The 19,020-nt window shown below is 47.4% G+C and overlaps 1 protein-coding gene across 8 annotated transcripts in view; it reads left to right on the forward strand.

Moving 5' to 3' along the window:
• CEP350 (centrosomal protein 350) overlaps window positions 1-19,020 on the forward strand; it is a 172,147-nt gene that overhangs the window by 67,050 nt on the left and 86,077 nt on the right. For all 8 annotated transcript variants that reach the window (XM_030572799.1, XM_030572802.1, XM_030572804.1 and 5 more), the window contains 4 exons: window positions 602-1,662; window positions 4,007-4,160; window positions 14,032-14,195; window positions 15,459-15,642. In XM_030572799.1, the coding sequence (XP_030428659.1) occupies window positions 602-1,662; window positions 4,007-4,160; window positions 14,032-14,195; window positions 15,459-15,642 (1,563 nt within the window). The remainder of the gene's footprint in view (window positions 1-601; window positions 1,663-4,006; window positions 4,161-14,031; window positions 14,196-15,458; window positions 15,643-19,020) is intronic.

A 19,020-nucleotide genomic window follows, 5' to 3' on the forward strand; every position in this document is an offset into this window, starting at 1 on the left:
GGTTTCTCAGGAAACCTAATATCCAGACTATGCTAGTAAGATTAAAGAAGGAAATTCCAAGACACTGGATCACTGGAAGAGGAATGCATTTGTAGAACCCTAGTTGGGGGAAACTTGGGTATCTATAATAAAGGCCATTATTTTATTTATAGATTTGTGATATGCTTATATTCCACACTAAATGTGTCTTAGTCCTTGCCCAGTGCTATGAAGTGTTGGGAGGGTAATGTGAGTAAAACTGGAGAGGATTCTCTGGGCTTGGAAGACAGGAGTGGCAGAGAAAGCAAGGTGTCATCTGAACTGTATTCTGTAAACTTCTGCAAAAATCTTGCTTTTTCTTACCAAAGAATACTATCTGGTACAACATAATGCAATTTGAGAGTGTTTAGACTTTGTATGTATATGCTGTATATTTTATGTATATACAGTATAGCGCGTTTTTATTTTTGGTACATCTATAATTTCTATTTCCCAAAAGATTGTTGTATTTTGATGTCTGTGAAAAACCCTTTTGTTGCAAAGATATAAGTTCACATGAGCTCTTAGTACTTCACAAATGTTGCACTTGGTCACAAATTTCAGTCTTGTCTTTTGATTCTAGAAATGATTTCATGGAGCCTACATGGATACAGCCAGATAGACTGAGTCCAAGAGTCCAACTCTCTCACCCACAACCTCTTGCTGGCTCAAGCGGAGGACTTTTCTCCCAGCTTTTGGATCTGGAACAGATGGGCCTTTTGCCAAAGGACTTTGACTCAGTACTGTCAACCAGGAGGAACCACAACACAGCTGTGGGATCCTTGACTTTGACACCTCAACCTTACCTGACTTCATCTGCTGCACAGCAAGATCTCTTGATAAAGTCTGGTGCCAGCCAATATAAGAGTAAACTGGATCGTATTGAAGCCCTGAAAGCTACAGCTGCTTCTTTGTCTAGCAGAATTGAAAGTGAAGCCAAGAAGTTAGCTGGGGCAAGCATCAACTATGGCTCAGTGTGGAACTCTGAGCAACTACTGCGAGGGAAGCAGGATGATGGACACTGGACTAAGGCTGTGAGTCCCCCTGTGAGAGAGGATAATGAAGATGTTTTTTCAGCCAGAATTCAGAAAATGTTGGTTACTTGTGTGTCTCATACAACCTTTGATGATAACCTTCCTGGAGTGGGCAACCTTAGTGAATTTAAAAAGCTCCCTGAGACTATCAGGCCTCATACTGCTGCAGTCAGCCTTGGAATGAGATCCCCAGCGAGTCAGAGACCTGAAGGAATGCTAGGACATTTATCAAAGAGGCAAACTGACTCCCCTGGGTCTGAAAATCAGGCTTATAGTCAAAACAAAGGCATAATTCCTCATGATTCCAGCACAGATTCAATTAGTGAAGGACCTCTTCTAAGTGAGGGGAGTCTCTCTGAGGAGGAAGGTGACCAACGTAGGCAGTCTCCTTTGAAAATTGCTGAGGTGTTAAAAGAAAAGGAGTTCTGTGTTGGGGAGAGAACTGCTTTTGAGCCCATAAAAGAGTTTCAGAAGGAGGCAGAAAAGTATTTACCACTCTTCACACAGACAAGTGGCACACAAAGCAAGGGACCATGGGAGGAACTGGCCAAGGGAAGTCCACATAGTGTCATCAACATATTTGCAAAATCTTACCAACTACATGGAAAAGGTAAGGAAAAGAAATGGCAGTATTACACATTCATAATTTTCATATTGACTGCATTTTGTAGTTGAATTCACTGGTGATGACTCAATTTTCAAGTATCTCAATAAATATGAAGATGAATTAATAAGAAACTGTTATTAAGGCATAAGTGTGAATGAGGAAGTGTTATTTATTCCTTCATATAACCCAAGAACCAGAGTCACCCAATGAAATTAATAGGCAGCAGGTTTAAAACAAACAAAAAGTATTACTTCTTCACATAACACATAGCCAACCTTGGAACTCGTTGCCAGGGGATGTTGTGAAAGCCAAAACTATAACTGGGTTCAAAAAAGAATTAGATTAATTCATGGAGGCTAGGTCCATCAGTAGCTATTAGCCAGTATGGTCAGGGATGCAATCCCATGCTCTGGATGTCCCTAATCTCTGACTGCCAGAAGCTAGGCGTGGACGATACAGGATGAATCACTCAATTACCTGTTCTGTTCATTTCCTGTGAAGCATCTGGCATTGACCCTTGTTGGAAGATTGGATACTGACCTAGGTGGACCATTGGTCTGATCTGCTATAGCCATTCTTATGATTCACAGGAAACTTTTATGGATGTAGTTTTGAGTAATAAGCGATTGACCTGATTTTATTTTTTCCTACTTCAGGAAGAGAATTCCATTGTTTTTGGAAGCAGAAGACTGCTTTTGTGTTTAGGTTGCTACACTCCTGCAGAGTGTAGGTAATTAGAACCTTGGACCTATTCAGCTGTTAAATGCAACACAGTCTAATTTGGGAGTGAATTGTATTTTTTACATGTATTTACCATGATTTTAGAACATTGAACTATATGTGGTATAAGTTAATTTTATATGTTTTTAGAATTGTATACTTAGGTTTTATCAGGTATCTTGTCATATGCAAAGTGCTATGCTACACCTAACTATCTTGGGTTGGGTTTGAGGATCAGAATGTGTTTGATAGTTGACTTCACCCCTTACAGTACCAAACAATTTCTCCATAGAAATCTCCCTAACTTCTTTTTATTTGTAAGCCACTTGTATTTTTCTCTTTCCCTTCCGATTCTGTTCATCTCAGTTCCATATATGCTCAGCGTCCCTTTAAATATACTTCAGATACATGCTGTTGTGGACATCTTTCTGTTTGGCATCCATTACTATTTTCAGACCGCTTTGCCAGCGTCTGGGTTGGAAATTTATTTTTTTTAATTAAATAATAAAAGGGTCTTGTTGCTGAGAAAAAGGTAAGTCCTGCCCCTCTTCTTTCTTTTCAGGTTTCTTTAATGTAGCTGGGCAAGTGGAGCCAACAGGGAGAGCTGAGCCAGTGGTTGGGAGTATGCTTCCTCCTACCACAGCTCCATTTCAAATCCACCCACCAATCCCACCGATGCGATTTCTTAAGTGAGTTATTTCTAACAAAAGGATCGAGCTTTGTGCCAAAGCTTTAACAGCATTTCCTCCCATTCTCTTCCCATTTCAGTTATTCCTGAAAGATGGAATGCATACTATTTGCAAGGTTTGCTTAATGAAGTAATGTCAGTGACTGTATATATGCCAGATTCTCTTTACTCACCAAAATAATGCTGCACAGTCAGGGTAGGTTACTTTGGTATAGGGTAGATTTTTCTTTTTTTTTTTTGTTTTTAACTTCAACTCTTCATATGTTGTCTTATCCAGTGGTAGCTCTGAAAAATAGTATGGCAGACAACAGACAGTTAATGAACTGAGATGTCTGTAGCAATCTCTGGTCTTCATAAATTAGGCACTGGTGGTATATCAATAGGCAGGATCTTTCTTACTAAGTGAGCAAGTTTATAGTGTTAATTGCTCTATTTGGTGCCTTGTTGCATAGTTTCCAGAATCTTCATGCAGGACATTGCATTCCATTCTTGTACATAGCTTTTCCGTCCTTTTACCAGTGCACTTAATTCTCCTCTGTGAGGCCCTTGCTCTTGCCTTCAGGTACTGTAGTCGTTTGCTGCTGAATGTTTTCTACAAATTAGTTTACATATGTCCTTTTTGATTATTTTTTTTCATTCTTCAAAGATGATGGAATTTACTCCCTCTTTCTCTCCAGATGGCTCCACTCCCAAGCATCTGTTATTCAGATAATGTTTTCTAAGTGGCTTGTTACTTCAGTATAGAAAAGAGGCAGAATATAGTTGACCTTTTGTATTCGACATCCAGCGGCAGTTCTTTCATGTTCATTTAGCATGCGTCTATTGGGAAGGCATTCTTTCTTACTCAGTACTGGTGGAAGTATTTAAAGCTTGCAGCCTCATCGCCTGTCATGGAGTTTAGTATCAACTGTCTTTTTTTTTTTTTTTCCTTTTTCACAGGATTTGAGGAAAGGTCAAATGGAGGATCTCCAATCTTGCGACCTTTACTTCCTACCATGAGCCCTCCAGATAGTGTTGTTTCGTATGAAGATGACTTTGTTTCATCACAGGGCAGTGGAACTTTGACAGACAAACAGATTGCTCTTGAGCCTAGGTAATTATGTAGAAACATTTGGAGAAAATGTAAATGAAAAATGATACTGAATTTTTGAGAGTACTTATAAGCAGCTTCCTTTTTGCATCAAGTAATGTGTGGATATCCCCCAAAAGGGTACTATTACACTATTTCATCCCATTAGTGAAAAAGATGATTCCTTACAGTAGGATTTGACAAATTATTTACAGTAGAACTTCAGAGTTAGGAACACCTCAGGAATGGAGGTTATTCATAACTCTGAAACATCCATAACTCTGTGTCCCTTTAAATCTACTTCAAATACATGCTGTTGTGGACATCTTTCAGTCTGGTATCTATAACTATGGTTCTTTCAAAAGTTTATAACTGAACGTTGACTTAATATAAGTTTGAAACTACTATACAGAAGAAAAATGGCAGTTTTTTACCATCTTAATTTAAGGAAACAGTTCTTCTTCGAGTGATTGCTCATATCCATTCCAGTTAGGTGTACGCGCCGCGCGTGCACATTCGTCGGAAAACTTTTACCCTAGCAACTCAGTGGGCCGGCAGGTCGCCCCCTAGAGTGGCGCCACCATGGCGCTCCATATATACTCCTGCCGGCCCACCCGCTCCTCAGTTCCTTCTTACCGCCCGTGTCGGTCGTTGGAACAGTGGAGCGCGGCTTAGCTGACCTCCACTTCCCTAGCTACTCGTTTTCTCGTATATAATTATGCAGTTATAACACTTTTATATATATATATTTGTATGGTTATACGTGTTTCCTTTGCTAACATGGTTAGTTTAGTTAGCGGGGTTCAGGAAGTAGCCCCTTCCATGAGCCCAGTGCCGGAGCCATGCATGGCTCACCAGATTTTCAAAAGGGGCCCGGCTTACCAGAAGCCGCGGCCGAAGAGAGATCTACATGACTCCTGTTTGAAGAATCACACTTGACAGATAAGTGCCCCATTTGCAAGGCTTTTAAGCCGAGAACAAAAAGGTGCGGGACTTTCACTTGCCCCTCCACCTTGGGCGCGGAGCGATGTTCAAGCGGCGGGCAGAAGCGCCTCCTCGGCACCGGACCCCGCCGGTACCACCAAGGCCTTCCGGCACCGACCGTCGCCGGCACCGATGTCGACTCGGCACCGTTCCCTTCTTCCGAGGTCGAGAGAGTCTACGATTCCTCCTGGTGCCTGGCGGCTCCCCGGCACGCGCCGTGGTTGAGCCCCCTGCTCCCGCTACTTCCGTGCCACCTGCATCGCAGCCAGAGAGCTCGCCTCAGTTGCGTTATCCGGCCTGCAGAGGCACCGATGACTTCGGCTCCGTCGATTCCAGTCCCCCAGGACCAGGGAATCCGGTGCCTGGCAGCTCCCCGGCTCGCGCCGTGGTAGAGCTTACTGCTCCTGCTGCTTCTGTGTCAGCTGCACCACAGCTAGACAGCTCGTCTAAGATGGCTCGCCCGGCGCCGACGACGTCGGCACCGTCGATCCCGGTCCCACGAGGGCCGTAGAATCCGGTGCCTGACGGCTCCCCGGCACGCGCCGTGGTTGAGCGTATTGCTCCTGCTGCTTCCGTGCCAGCGGCACCGCAGCCAGAGAGCTCGTCTAGTCGGATCGCCAGGCGCTGACACCTACTACGGCACCGATGACGTCGTCACCGTCGATCCCGGTCCCATAAGGGCCGTAGAATCCGGTGCCTGACGGCTCCCCGGCACGCGCCGTGGTTGAGCGTATTGCTCCTGCTGCTTCCGTGCCAGCGGCACCGCAGCCAGAGAGCTCGTCTAGTCGGATCGCCCGGCGCCGACGCCTGCTACGGCACCGATGACGTCGTCACCGTCGATCCCGGTCCCACAAGGGCCGTGGAATCCGGTGCCTGACGGCTCCCCGGCACGCGCCGTGGTTGAGCGTATTGCTCCTGCTGCTTCCGTGCCAGCGGCACCGCAGCCAGAGGGCTCGTCTACGTCGGATCGCCCGGCACCGACACCTGCTGCGGCACCGATGGCGTCGGCACCGTCGATCCCGGTCCCACACGGGCCGTAGAATCCGGTGCCTGACGGCTCCCCGGCACGCGCCGTGGTTGAGCGTTTTGCTCCGGCTGCTTCCGTGCCAACGGCACCGCAGCCTGAGGGCTCGTCTACGTCGGATCGCCCGGCACCGACACCTGCTGCGGCACCGATGGCGTCGGCACCGTCGATCCCGGTCCCACACGGGCCGTAGAATCCGGTGCCTGACGGCTCCCCGGCACGCGCCGTGGTTGAGCGTATTGCTCCGGCTGCTTCCGTGCCAACGGCACCGCAGCCAGAGAGCTCGTCTACGTCGGATCGCCCGGCACCGACACCTGCTGCGGCACCGATGACGTCGGCACCGTCGATCCCGGTCCCGCAAGGGCCATAGTATCCGGTGCCTGACAGCTCCCCGGCACGCGCCGTGGTCGAGCTACTTCTCCGGCTGCTTCCGTGCCCACGGCACCGCGACCAGAGGGCTAGTCTAAGTCGGATCGCCCGGCACCGACACCTGCTTCGGCACCGTCGATCCCGGTCCCGCAAGGGCCGTAGAATCCGGTGCCCGACGGCTCCCCGGCACGCGCCGTGGTTGAGCGTATTACTCCCGCTGCTTCAGTGCTGACGGCACCCCAGCCAGACGGCTTATCTAACTCGGTTCTCCCGGCACCGGCACCTACCGAAGCTCTGATGACCTCGGTACCATGGATCCCGGCCCCACGAGGGCCGTCGAATCCGGTGCCTGACAGCTCCCCAGTACGCACTGTGGTTGAGCCTGCTGTTCCCTGCGCGCCGGAGATGTTACCAACGGCGAGGGCTCTCAGTGCCATGATGGAGTCAGTGCTGCCTGACCCGGGCACCGCCGGTACGGGTAATACAGTCTCTTCAAGGGACTGTCCCCTGTCAGTACAGCAGAGCGGCACCGTCTATGATCACGGTCCCGCAGACGCTCCAAGTCCTGTCGGCACGCCGGACACCACTGGCAGTCCCGGTACTGTTTTCCTCGGTACTGGTCACACTCGCTGCACCGGTCGGTATCCCGTTCGCCGACCCGCTATCGGCACTGTTCCGACATCTGGCACCGGGGCAGGTACCTTGACTCCTGTAGCTCTTCTCCGAGCCTCGAGATCTCGGTCGACCTCCCGACACCGTTCTGGTTGCGGGTCTGGATCTCGTTCCAGGTACCGATACGCCTCCCGATGCCGGTCCCCGGTGCCGAGTTGGGCAAGGTCCGAGTGAGTCAGGGACTCGGCCCGTGCCCTCTTTTAGTACCTCCATGGCCGTCCGGACACGCATCCGTGTCACCCCATATGCGCGGATTTTATGCTCAGGACCACGATCCTGATATCATGGCCAGCGGGCGCCAGCCCCGAAGCGGAAAGAGCCTTGGCGAATGCAAGGTGTACTCTGCAGGGGCCCTGCACCTCTGGGTAGCGAAGCAACAAGCCTTGCTTAGCTGCGATAATTATAGCACCTGGGTGGAGGAGTTTCTCCCTCGAACCTCCCACCTAGAGTTCGCTGCCGTCTTGGAGGACGGGGGAAAGAATTTACCCTTTGTTGGTAAAGGCATCTTCGCGGCAGAGACAGCCCCAGACTGCGAAGCCTGCTGGACAATAGGGTCCTAATGCGTCTCAGCATGTATACGCCTGCGACCAAACGCAGGCCTTTATGGCCCCAGCCGCCATACTCTGTGCCTAGCCAGAGGCAGAACTCTGGAAAACGGCAAGGCCAAGGTGGTCGCAGACAAACGTCAGGCCCCCTAAAAAGCCAAAGTCGAGGTCCCTCGCAATTACCACTGGGACCAAAGACGGACCTTCCAAGGTTCACCGGAGGGCGGTGTACCAGTCGCAGGACGGGATCCTGATCCCGCTTTCTCCTGGCATGGCCCCAGTTACTTTTAGGTCGCTGGGTCCTGCGCACGATGGAGCATAGGTACCACCTTAAAATTGCTCCAGCCCTGTCCCCCTTCAGCGGACGAAAGGGGCTAGGGGTTTTACTCCCGTTATGCCCTAGTCCCCCACTCGACCACAGGTCAGACCTTCCTGGTCCTGCATGGACTCAACCGGTTTGGGATAAGGTTGAAGTTCTGCATGGTATCCCTGGGAACCATTATTCCATCCTTGCCTCCGGGGGGCTACTATGCCGCCCTGGATAGGAAGGACGCGTACTTTTGCAATGCCATCTTCCCTCCGCATGGGAGATGCCTCCGCTTTATAGCCAGCGGTGAATACTCCCGGTTTACGGCCATAGTCGCCACCTACCGTAGCTATGTCGGATATGCGTTTTTCCGTATTGGGACGATTCGCTTATCCGAGGAGACTCTGACACACAAACCACTCAGCCCGTGGGCATCGGCACGGTCTTATTCACAGATCAAGGCCTGATGATTACTAATAGAGCAATCCGCTCTGGTTCCCACGCAGAGGTTGGGCTTCCTAGGGGCTATCTTGGTCTCCTACCTAGCCGGAGCCTGCTTATCGCAACTGCGGTTTTAGGCGATGGCATCAATCATCTGAGGTCTGAAGGCTTTCCCAACGACCTCAGCTCGTTCTTGTCTCAGTCTCCTGGGTCCATGGTTGCCCGCAAGTTTGTAACCAAACGCGCCAAGCTCCGCCTCCGTACTCTCCAAGTCCGGCCCACCTCGGCGTACCGCTTGGACAGGGAGCCAATGGTCATGGTAGTCACCGTTCCCTCGAACGCCTTAGGCTCCCTAGAGTGGTGGCTAACTCCCTCCTTGGTGTGGACAGGATGCGGTTTCATCCGCCCCAGCCCTCACTGCCCCTGACGGCGGACGCATCATCTCTCTGCTCGAGTGCTCATGGTCACCTCCGAGCTTAAGGCCTTCGGTCTTCTAGGGAGCTGGCATTCCTCATTAATGCCCCAAGAATGAGAGTAGTCCGCCTGGCATGCCAGGGGTTCCATCGGCAGCTGCGAGGCCGTTGTATCTCGGTGTTTACAGCCAACACAATGGCCAGGTGCTTCATAAGCATTCAGGGGGGACATAGTCCTCCCCCCTTTTTTGTCAGGAGGCCATCCATTTCCGGGTCTTTTGCATGGCCCACTCGATGGAGCTGGCGACGTCCTTTCTCCCAGGCGTTCGGAACGTCTTATCTCTTTGACTCAGCAGGTCTTTCCTGTCTTACGAGTCATCACTCTGCCCCACGTGAGGCGTCCCGCTTTCCGGAAGTGGAAATGGTTCCTCGCACAGACCTGTTCGCTCACCGCGAGTGCAGGAAATGCCAGATGTTCTGCTCCTTCCAAGGTCTCTCCTCGGAATCGATCTTGGTCGCATTCCTGATGCCGTGGAACGGCCAACTGCATTATGCCTTCCCGCTGTTCCCACTGGTTCGTTACGTCCTGCTCAAATTCCGCAGGGGCGGAGCGTGCATCATCATCATGATCACTCCAAAGTGGTCCAGGCAACACTGACATACCACATTGCTCGGCCTGTCAGCCCAGACCTCATCACTCAGGGCAATGACAGGCTTCGTCACTTGGACCTGCAGCCTCTTCGCCTCACGTACCTGAGTCGGGGTGACAGGCAGCCTTCCGCCTGGTCAACGTACCGAGCCAGGTGGAAGCGTTTCCTTTACAGCTGCAGTACGCTCGATCTTGCTCCTGCTGAGGTCTCGATCCCCTCTATTTGGCCTGCCTCTGGCCTTCAGCGGCAGGATCTGGCGGTATCATCGCTGAGGATACTCTCAGCAGCCATCCCTACCTTCCAGCAGGCTAAGATGGACGTTCAGTGTCCCACTATGGGTTCGAGGTCCCTCAAGGGCTTGGAGCGCTTGCACCCTCGGGTGCGCCGCCCAGCCCCGCCCTGGGGCCTCAACCTAGTCTTGGCCAGACGGGTCTCTGAGATCAGAGCTCTTACGAAGGTTCCACAAAGACAAGGTGCAGTTATGACCGCACCCGGCTTTCCTCCCTAAGGTGTTTTGGCCTTTTATGTTACCCACAGCTCAACGCAATGGGCATAACCGTTGCACTCCTTGGACATCTGTGGAGTGCTCGCATTAGTTGTGCTGACAGAATCATTTCCTAAGGTGCCCCAGCTCTGCCCCGGTAGCGGGCCAAAGGGAGGGCTTGCTTGTTTTCCTCTCAGAGGATCTCATCTTGGGTGATGGCGGACATCCCCACTTGTTATGATTTGGCTCATATTTCCCCAAGCCACATCACCGTGCATTCTACCAGGGCTCAGGCTTCATCTGCCGCCTTGCTGGCTCGTGTTTCTACCCACGAGACCTGTCGCGAAGCTCCATTGGTCCTCGGTCCTTACCTTTGCTTCGCAGTATGCCCTGGTTCAAGAGAGGCTGTAGCCTCTGGCTCGGCAGTTTTATTCTGCCACATTTCACTCCGACCCCACCGCCTTTATAAGGCTTGGGATTCACCTAACTGGAATGGATATGAGCAATCACTCGAAGAAGAAAAGACGGTTACTCACCTTTGTAACTGTTGTTCTTCGAGATGTGTTGCTCATATCCATTCCACACCCGCCCTCCTTCCCCACTGTCGGAGTAGCCGGCAAGAAGGAACTGAGGAGCGGGTGGGCCGGCAGGAGTATATATGGAGCGCCATGGTGGCGCCACTCTAGGGGGCGACCTGCCGGCCCACTGAGTTGCTAGGGTAAAAGTTTTCCGACGAATGTGCACGCGCGGCGCGTACACCTAACTGGAATGGATATGAGCAACACATCTCGAAGAACAACAGTTACAAAGGTGAGTAACCGTCTTTTTCCTTACCTTATCAAATCTTTTTTTTTTAATTCCCTTTATTTTTAATAGTTTACATTTAACACTGTACTGTGTTTGCTTTTTTTTTTGATCTCTGCTGCTGCCTGGTGCCAAATGAAGTGTATGGTTGACCAGTCAGTTCATATCTCTGGGTTTCATAACTCTGAGGTTCTGACATGCATCTGAGGAAGTGGGTATTCACCCACGAAAGCTCATACTCCAAAACGTCTGTTAGTCTATAAGTGCCACAGGATTCTTTGCTGCTTTTTGAGGTTCTACTGTATCTGTGGCCCTACACAGTTAATATGTCAAGCCACATGGCCTCAGAGTAAGCAGTGTAGGACACAAAATTGAGTGCTCCTGAAACCTAATCCCAGTTCTGCCTTGACTTTTTATGTGGGCTTGGGCAAGTCACTTAACTCTTCTGAGTCTTTTGCCCCATCTGTAGAATGTGAGAAGAATAGTTCCTAATCTTTCATAGCTGTTATGCGACTTAATGTTCAGAACACTTTGAAAATATTAAGCCCTATGCAATTGCCAAATTATAATTTGTTACTGTCTTTTTGTAGGTTTCAGAGTGGTAACCGTGTTAGTCTGTATCAGCAAAAAGAACGAGGACTACTGGTGGCACCCTAGAGACTAACAAATTTATTTGAGCATAAGCTTTCGTGGGCTAAAACCGACTTCATCGGATGCATGCAGTGAAAAATACAGTAGGAGGATATATATACACAGAGGACATGAAAAAAATGCCATCCTGATTATCACTGCAAAAGTGTTTTTTCTCCTGCTGATAATAGCCTGTACAAGAGTTCACCGGGGCTCGACCCTCTCCAGGGTGGAGGGGAGCCACGCCGGCTCACTACACACCGATGGGTCCGGGGAAATAGTCCGTCCGGGGGTCTCCCTCGGTAACCCTTGCGGTAATCGGCTGCACTGTGGTTACGTCTGGCCCCGGCTCCATCAGGGCAACAACTGCTGGGTCAGGAGGCTCAGGCCCTCAGGCAGGGCTGAGCTGTGACAACAGTTATGAGCCCAGCCCTAGGTCAGGGCAACACACACTGAGTCAGAATGCTCAGGTCCTCAGGCAGGGCTGAGCAGTAATAGTAGTTTTAAGCCTGGCCCTAGGTCAGGGTGGGGCAAGAACCACTCAGTCAGGCTGCTCAGGCCTTCAGGCAGGGCTGAGCAGTAATAATAGGCTTTGGCCTCCTCAGGCCAGGGAGAGGCGGAGTCTGCCACCCCGGAGTTGGGTGCTGGGGGGGACGCAGGCCCTCCCACTCCACTGCTTCCCACCTCGAGGCCCTAGCAGTGGCTGAAGATCCGCTGCTTAGTCAGTGGGGATCCTGGCCACAACACACTGACATAGGCTGTGGTAATGCTGCAGCCAGACGGGAGTTGGCTGCCACCGGGCCACTTCCACACTCCCCCTCGGGCCCTACCTGGGTTCTGGCATCGGCCTCTACAGGGTCCAGGAGCATGGGTTCGTCGCGGCAGGGGTTGGTTGGCAGGTCCAGCAACTCCTCCGGGTAGCGGGCATGTGGTAGCTCCGGCAGCCCCTCCAGGTAGCGGGCGCGGGGTAGTTCCAGCCAGTCTGGGTGGCTGCCTTGGGCCACAGCCAGTCTCAAGCTCCCCTAGGGATGTCTGCTCTCTCCGGCGGCTGGGCTCCTACTGAGCTCTGAGGGCCGGCCTTTATAGTTCCGGGTCGCCGCCTGACTCTTTGAGGGGCAGACTCAGAGCTCCCTAGCTCCGCCCACTCTGGCCTCCGGCTGGGCTCGTCCTCCTCCGGGGTGGAGGGGAGCCACACCGCCTCACTACGTAGCCCACCTTTATTGATTACTCTTGTTATAGTTAGTATGGCAACACCCTGTGTGTATATATCTTCCTACTGTATTTTCCACTGCATGCATCGGATGAAGTGGGTTTTAGCCCATGAAAGCTTATGCTCAAATAAATTTATTAGTCTCTAAGGTGCCACAAGTACTCCTCATTTTTTTGTCTTTTTGTAGTAGTTTGTTGTAAATGTCTAGATTTTTTTTCAAGGTTGCAGTAAGGCTTAGTAACAGAAATATATATTTTTTTAAATTCTGTTAGAATTTTAAAACCTTTTCTGTAACTGCTTGGAATTTCAAGGCCATGACATTTCAGATCTTCCAATTTATTGTGAAAATGGTTGGATTCGATGTAGCTGAATTTTGAAAAAATTCAGCAAGAAATTTAAATTTTCCATCTTTATAGCTCAGATTTGAGGGGTTTGGAGTGGGATAGGGGAGAAGCGACAACCCTAACAACTTTTTGGGGAAGGAGGGCAGCAACACGTTTGTCTACAGTTTTTGTCGTGGCCTGAATAAGGAGGACAGAGCACATTTTTCACATTGATTATATGGCTAGCTGTAAAAATGTTCTCTTACCGAAGAAAACAAATATTACAATTTAGCTTCTAATATAACTTACCACCTTTCACATAAGACTATCCCTTTAATTTTTTCATAAATGCATGACCCTATTGAAAAAGTCTATAGTTCTACAACTTTATCAATAATATCAGATGTCCATGTGTAATTTAGATTTCCATCAATTTAACGGTAATACATATGTATATCCAAATCTGTAGCTGAATGCCCATGAAAACTTGTATCTGCAATTACGCAAATATCCATCTTTTGTAATTTTACATCTGGGCTGAAATTCAGTACACTTAGAATCAGGTCTAACACCTGGGCTACTCTAGCAGGGTGGCTCAAACTAAGGTACACAAGCATAGCTGAAGGTGAAGTATCTTAGTTCAACTTATCTGTCCGTCCTCACGGCGGCGAGTCGACTGCTGCAGCTCCCCCATCAACTCCGCTTACTCCTCCTGCCAAGGTGGAGTATGGGCGTCAATTCGTGGATCGATTTATCGCGTCCAGATGAGACACGATAAATCGATCCTTGATACATCGAACACTACCTGCCGATCTGGCAGGTAGTATAGACGTACCCTAATTTCTGAGTGTCCTAGCAACTTGCTACTCATATCTAATACCAAAAGTCATCTTGTTTCTCAAGATGGATTTGTAATGCAGCAATATAAAATTGTCCCTGATTTTAATCATCTGTCTCCTCAAAAAAGTCATGTAGATTTCTTGTGTCATGGAATAGAGGAGTTGAGAATCTTCTGCTAGTGTTTTTTGTTCTATGGCAGTATCAGTGGCAGCAGCAATTCCAGCATTCAAGAAGAGCTTCCCAGCAGGAAGTCTCCCCATGAACACCGATCTATAGAGCTAACCTCCCAGCATTCACCTGGACCCTGGTCTGCAGCATCTTCTCGCTCATCTGGATCTTCTAAAAGGAGAGGAAAAAAGGAAAGTAAGTACAATGCCGAGTGTAGATGCACTTTTATCACTTTTGTCAGCTGGTTATATTGGTATGTTCACATTTTTAAAGGATTTTTTCTGGGATTATTTAGTGTGTTTGATTAAGCATTTTCACTTTTCCAGTGGTTGATGGTACAGCATCTGTAAATCTAGTACCAGTGTAGTAGGAAGCCTTGTTTACTCTTAACCTTGTATGAAAATGTCTGCTTCCATTACATTACTATTCTAAAGAGAGAGCAAATGTCTGTTTTCAGCAGTTACTTTCTCATGCTTTGACCATGTAAGATGCTCATTTGTAACTCAGTCTGTTACAAATTCGGTGAATATTGAACCTGAGTTGTTAACACTATTTCTACCAGAAACCTCACTGTACAGTTTGGGGTGATCTTTTTTTTGGCCTTGTCATATAGTAACTGCTAAAATCAAACAGTTGAGAAACTTAATAGTATTGTGATAAAATGTGCTATATTAAGCAAACTGTTTAAAAAATGACCTCACTTTATTTTTTATATAACCTAGAGATTATCCTCAAATTGTAAAATTAATTTTAAAAAAATCCATTCAGCTTCTGTGAAATTAAAATAATGGCCACCCTATACAATATATAGTCCATCATTAGGCTATGAAACATCTGTATTTTATGCATAAATGAATGAATATCAGGCTTCTTACGGTAGTTTCTGTTACATTAGAAAGGAAGCAAAATATGATTTGACAAATGGGAAATTAATTTTATGCTTTTAAAAAAACAAATAATCGACAATAAGATGAGAGTACTAAATTTAAAATGTGGTTACAGTCAGAAAAGAAATTGTCACATTGGAGGTTCCATATTTTCTCTGTGGCTTCTGTGTCACAATTCCTCAGTGTTGCAAGACAAGATAGGAATTTTTCTAACCACCACCACCACCAAAACTGATATTTTCAGTTTAAGTTGCCAGCAATTGTGTGTGAAGTTGGGGGTTAGCTGACTATTTTGATGAAGAATGTGTGAGGCAGAACAGAATTGGCCATTATACATTCGTGGCTGGATTGGCTCTGCAGTGCAGCAGGCACTCTATTACTAAATTTAAGTAGATGTGATTCAGAACAGGAGCTAGTCTTGAGTAAAAAGGTACCATATTTATTTAAGAGTACTTTAGGCTAGATAAGGCCCTTTTTAAGTGAGGGAAAAGTCCACTCAATTGTTTCTTTGTAGCTGATAACTGCTGAACTTTGGATTTAACTTTGCCGGTATTATACTTTGCACGGATAGAATCTTTCAATGGAAGTTCACACCACTTTCCTATGGAAGACGACAAAATACTATCTGAGTCAGAGCGTGGGTCCCAGCAAGCAAAGAAGTCCTTGCCTAACAGCAGAGTTTCTAATAGAGATCCTGAACAGAACGCAGATACTGATAGCACTTTGGAAGAATTGTCTGGACATTCTTTGCTGAGGTAAAGTGGACCTTTCTAAGACATCATGCACATATTACTAGAACTTGATGTTGAGTTTTAATATGTAGTGTGTAGTACAAGTGCAACCATAATGTAGAGGGGGAGAAAGGATTTGCAGCTTGATCTGCTGTTTTAGCACTATATTGAATAACTTGGTATAAAAGTCTTAAATTGTGGCCTGGGTGCTGAAAATTCTGCCGTCTATCTGGATAAGTTAGTAGTAGTAATTCACAATGTTTACTAGTGAAACACATGTACTTGGAATAAACATAGTTTAAAAGATGCTATCTGATTAATTTTAAAAATGAATTAATTTAAAGAAAATATTGAAGCTTACACTATCGTTCTGGAAGAGAACATAGAGTTTGAATATTTGTAAGTTTGTGCAGCTTTTGTAATCAATACAGCTACCTCATTTCAGCGCAGAAATGATCCTCAGGGTCTTGTCTGTCTTGTTTAATGCTCAGAAGGAAACTGTCAACTTCAGTTCTTTGAAATGGACTAGTTTAAGAGAATCAGTTTTTTGATGGAATACCGTTTAAACACAATGTTGTGAAAACCTTTTAATTTTTGGAAATATTTGAGAGTTTTTCTTAGGGCTGTCGATTAATCGCAGTTAATTCACACGATTAACTCAAAAAAATTAATTATTATTATTTAAAAAATTGATTGCAGGTTTAATTGCACCATTAAGCAATAGAATACCAGTTGAAATTTATTAAATATTTTTGGATGTTTTTCTACATTTTCAAATACACCAGACCCTTGCTAGAAGCGGGATTTGGGATCCATGCACAGTACCATGTTAACATGGGGACCGCGTTAAAATGAATTGCAATTAAAGTTGTTATATTTGGGATCCATGTCCGCGACTGCGTTATATGTGAATTCATGCTATATAGACGCGCATTCTAGCGAGTGTCCGGTGTATATTTATTTCAATTACAACACAGAATACAAAGCATATAGTGCTCACTTTATCATTTTTACAGTGCAAATATTTGTAATAAAAATAATATGAACAAAAGTAATAGTATTTTTCCATTATTATTTAGCATGTACATAGTTCTCTAGCCAAGCAATAGCATCTTCAGTGGCGCGATGCAGTTCTAGGCCACCACTGAACCTAGTCAGCAGTCATTCATCGACAATGTGTTTCATTGTCTGTGTTGTGCCACAGCTGCACAATGGACTGTCTCAAAAGGTCCAGCGATACTGGTTAGCTGCACAAAGACCTTGCCCGGTCCGGAACCTGTTCAACAGGGACCATTGGTGATGGGCCAGGTCAAAATCAGGCTGGCAGATTGTGGGGTCGGCAGCAAGGGACTGGTTGGGGATTATAATAGATATCCATTCCTCTCACCAGAGTGTTTCCACCCTAACATCCTGATGTGACGGATCAGACCGTAATGTGCGATGTGACAGCAAACATGTAGCTGGTGATTTTAAAAGGTCATTGTGCGGTGACAGGCTTTGGTTGATGCTTAGTTTCTCTAGTAACTTGCCAGTGGCAACCTCTCATCTAATATAAGGAGGAGCAATATTGCTCAGAACTGGAAGCCATGGGAGCGATGTCAGACGCAGGGTGCTGGAGACGATCCGCATGGCGGCATGTAACTGCTTATCCACCAGTTTGGTGTGTGATGTTCGACTCCATACTGGTGCACAATACTCCGCCACTGAATACGAGGTGACAAGAGCTGACAGCCGCAGAGTTGTAGCGTGGGCTCCCCATGACGAACTTACCAGTTTGCTAAGAAGGTTGTTACACATCTTAACTTTATCTGCTGTCTTCTTCAGGTGGGCATGGCAACTCAGTGAGTGATCTAAGGTCACACCTAGATAGACCAGTTCTACTTCATGCTTCGTCTTCTGACCATTCAGATAAACATTCAGTTCTCGGGTTGCGCTAGACTGTTTTTATGACGCTTGACTGAAGGAGCCAAGTCTTACAGTAATCAGCTAACTTTAACATGCCCTGGTTTAAGGTGGCATCAGGCTCTTGAAATGTCAGGGCTGGGTACCGCAGCAGATGTCTGCGTAAATGAACTTTCATGACTCCGTTGTTGGCAGGTCATTGATGTAAAGGTTGAACAGGGTTGGAGAAAGCACAGAACCCTGGGGTAACCCATTGCTCAGTCATCTCCAAACACTTGTCTTCTCCCCCATATGGACTCTGAATTGCCTATCACGGAGGAACAGTTCAGCAATGCCTGTGACCCAAGGTAGCAGGACCCATGATACCTTCATGAGCAGGCCAGTGTCCCATACCGTATTATACGCCGCTGTTAGATCAATGAAAACACCTATTTTCAAGGATCTTTGGAAACCATTTTCAATAAATACTGTCAGTGAGAGTAGTTGGTTGCATATACTACGACCTTGAATGCTGAAAGCCGGCTTGGTAAGGACTCAAAATTCTCTCCACATCTCTCCATTGTAGGAATAGGAACTCCAGTGCCTTGAAGCACACTGACAGTAATGATATGGAACAATAGCTTGATGCTTGACTTGAGTCCTTTCCCGGCTTTAGGAGGTCAATGATTTTTGCGGTGCACCATTTTTTGGTAGTCTGCCTTCACTGATGACCCTGGTGAAGAATTTCACAAGCCAAAGCTGAGCACAGGGGCCAAGGTTTTTCAGGAATTCTGGAAATATGTTGTCATAGCCTGCAGCTGTTCCACATTTGATGCTTCCCAGTGTCTGTTACAGTGAATGGTTCTGGGCAGCTTCTGATCTGGTGTACACGTTTAAGTATATGCCATTCATTCCTCACTTGTCTTCGCACCTGTTTCTCCAAAGGTGCTCTGGCCACTTTAAGTAGGTATCCTGGTTGGGTGTCACTGAGGGTCGGTAGAGTGCAGGTGACTGCTGTGCTATTCCAAGGCATTGAAGCAAACTTCAACACTTTTGTGGCTGGAGTGGGTAAAGTTCATTCTGTTGGTCATCTCCCATCTGGCTCAGCGATCAGTGTCCAGTGATTCGATCAGATGGTCAGCGACTTCTGGGCCACCAGATACCTCATACTGCTCAAGCAAGGCAGCGCTCTCCTTGTCAAAACAGAATGTAGACCGGGCAGCAACCATGTGGGATGGCTTTGCAGGCTGCTTTATAGATAGCACTACAGAAGTGACAGTCGATCTCATTTGCTAAGATATGCTGGGCTGGTATTGTCACCACACTCTTCTCCAGTGCTTCCCTATGTTTTCCCCAGTCAACCTTTTGGAAGTTCCACCGCTTCTTTTTGGAAACCTTGACAAATGGGAGCTGTAGCCCTATATGGATCAGCAACCAGCTCTGTTAGCTATGTGGAAAGTTATTCAAGACTTGGTATGTTCCTGGCTGAGGATGGCCATGAACTGAACTGACCCAGCACAA

This window comes from Gopherus evgoodei, chromosome 8 (assembly GCF_007399415.2).
Source record: "Gopherus evgoodei ecotype Sinaloan lineage chromosome 8, rGopEvg1_v1.p, whole genome shotgun sequence".
Taxonomy (NCBI): Eukaryota; Metazoa; Chordata; order Testudines; family Testudinidae; genus Gopherus; species Gopherus evgoodei.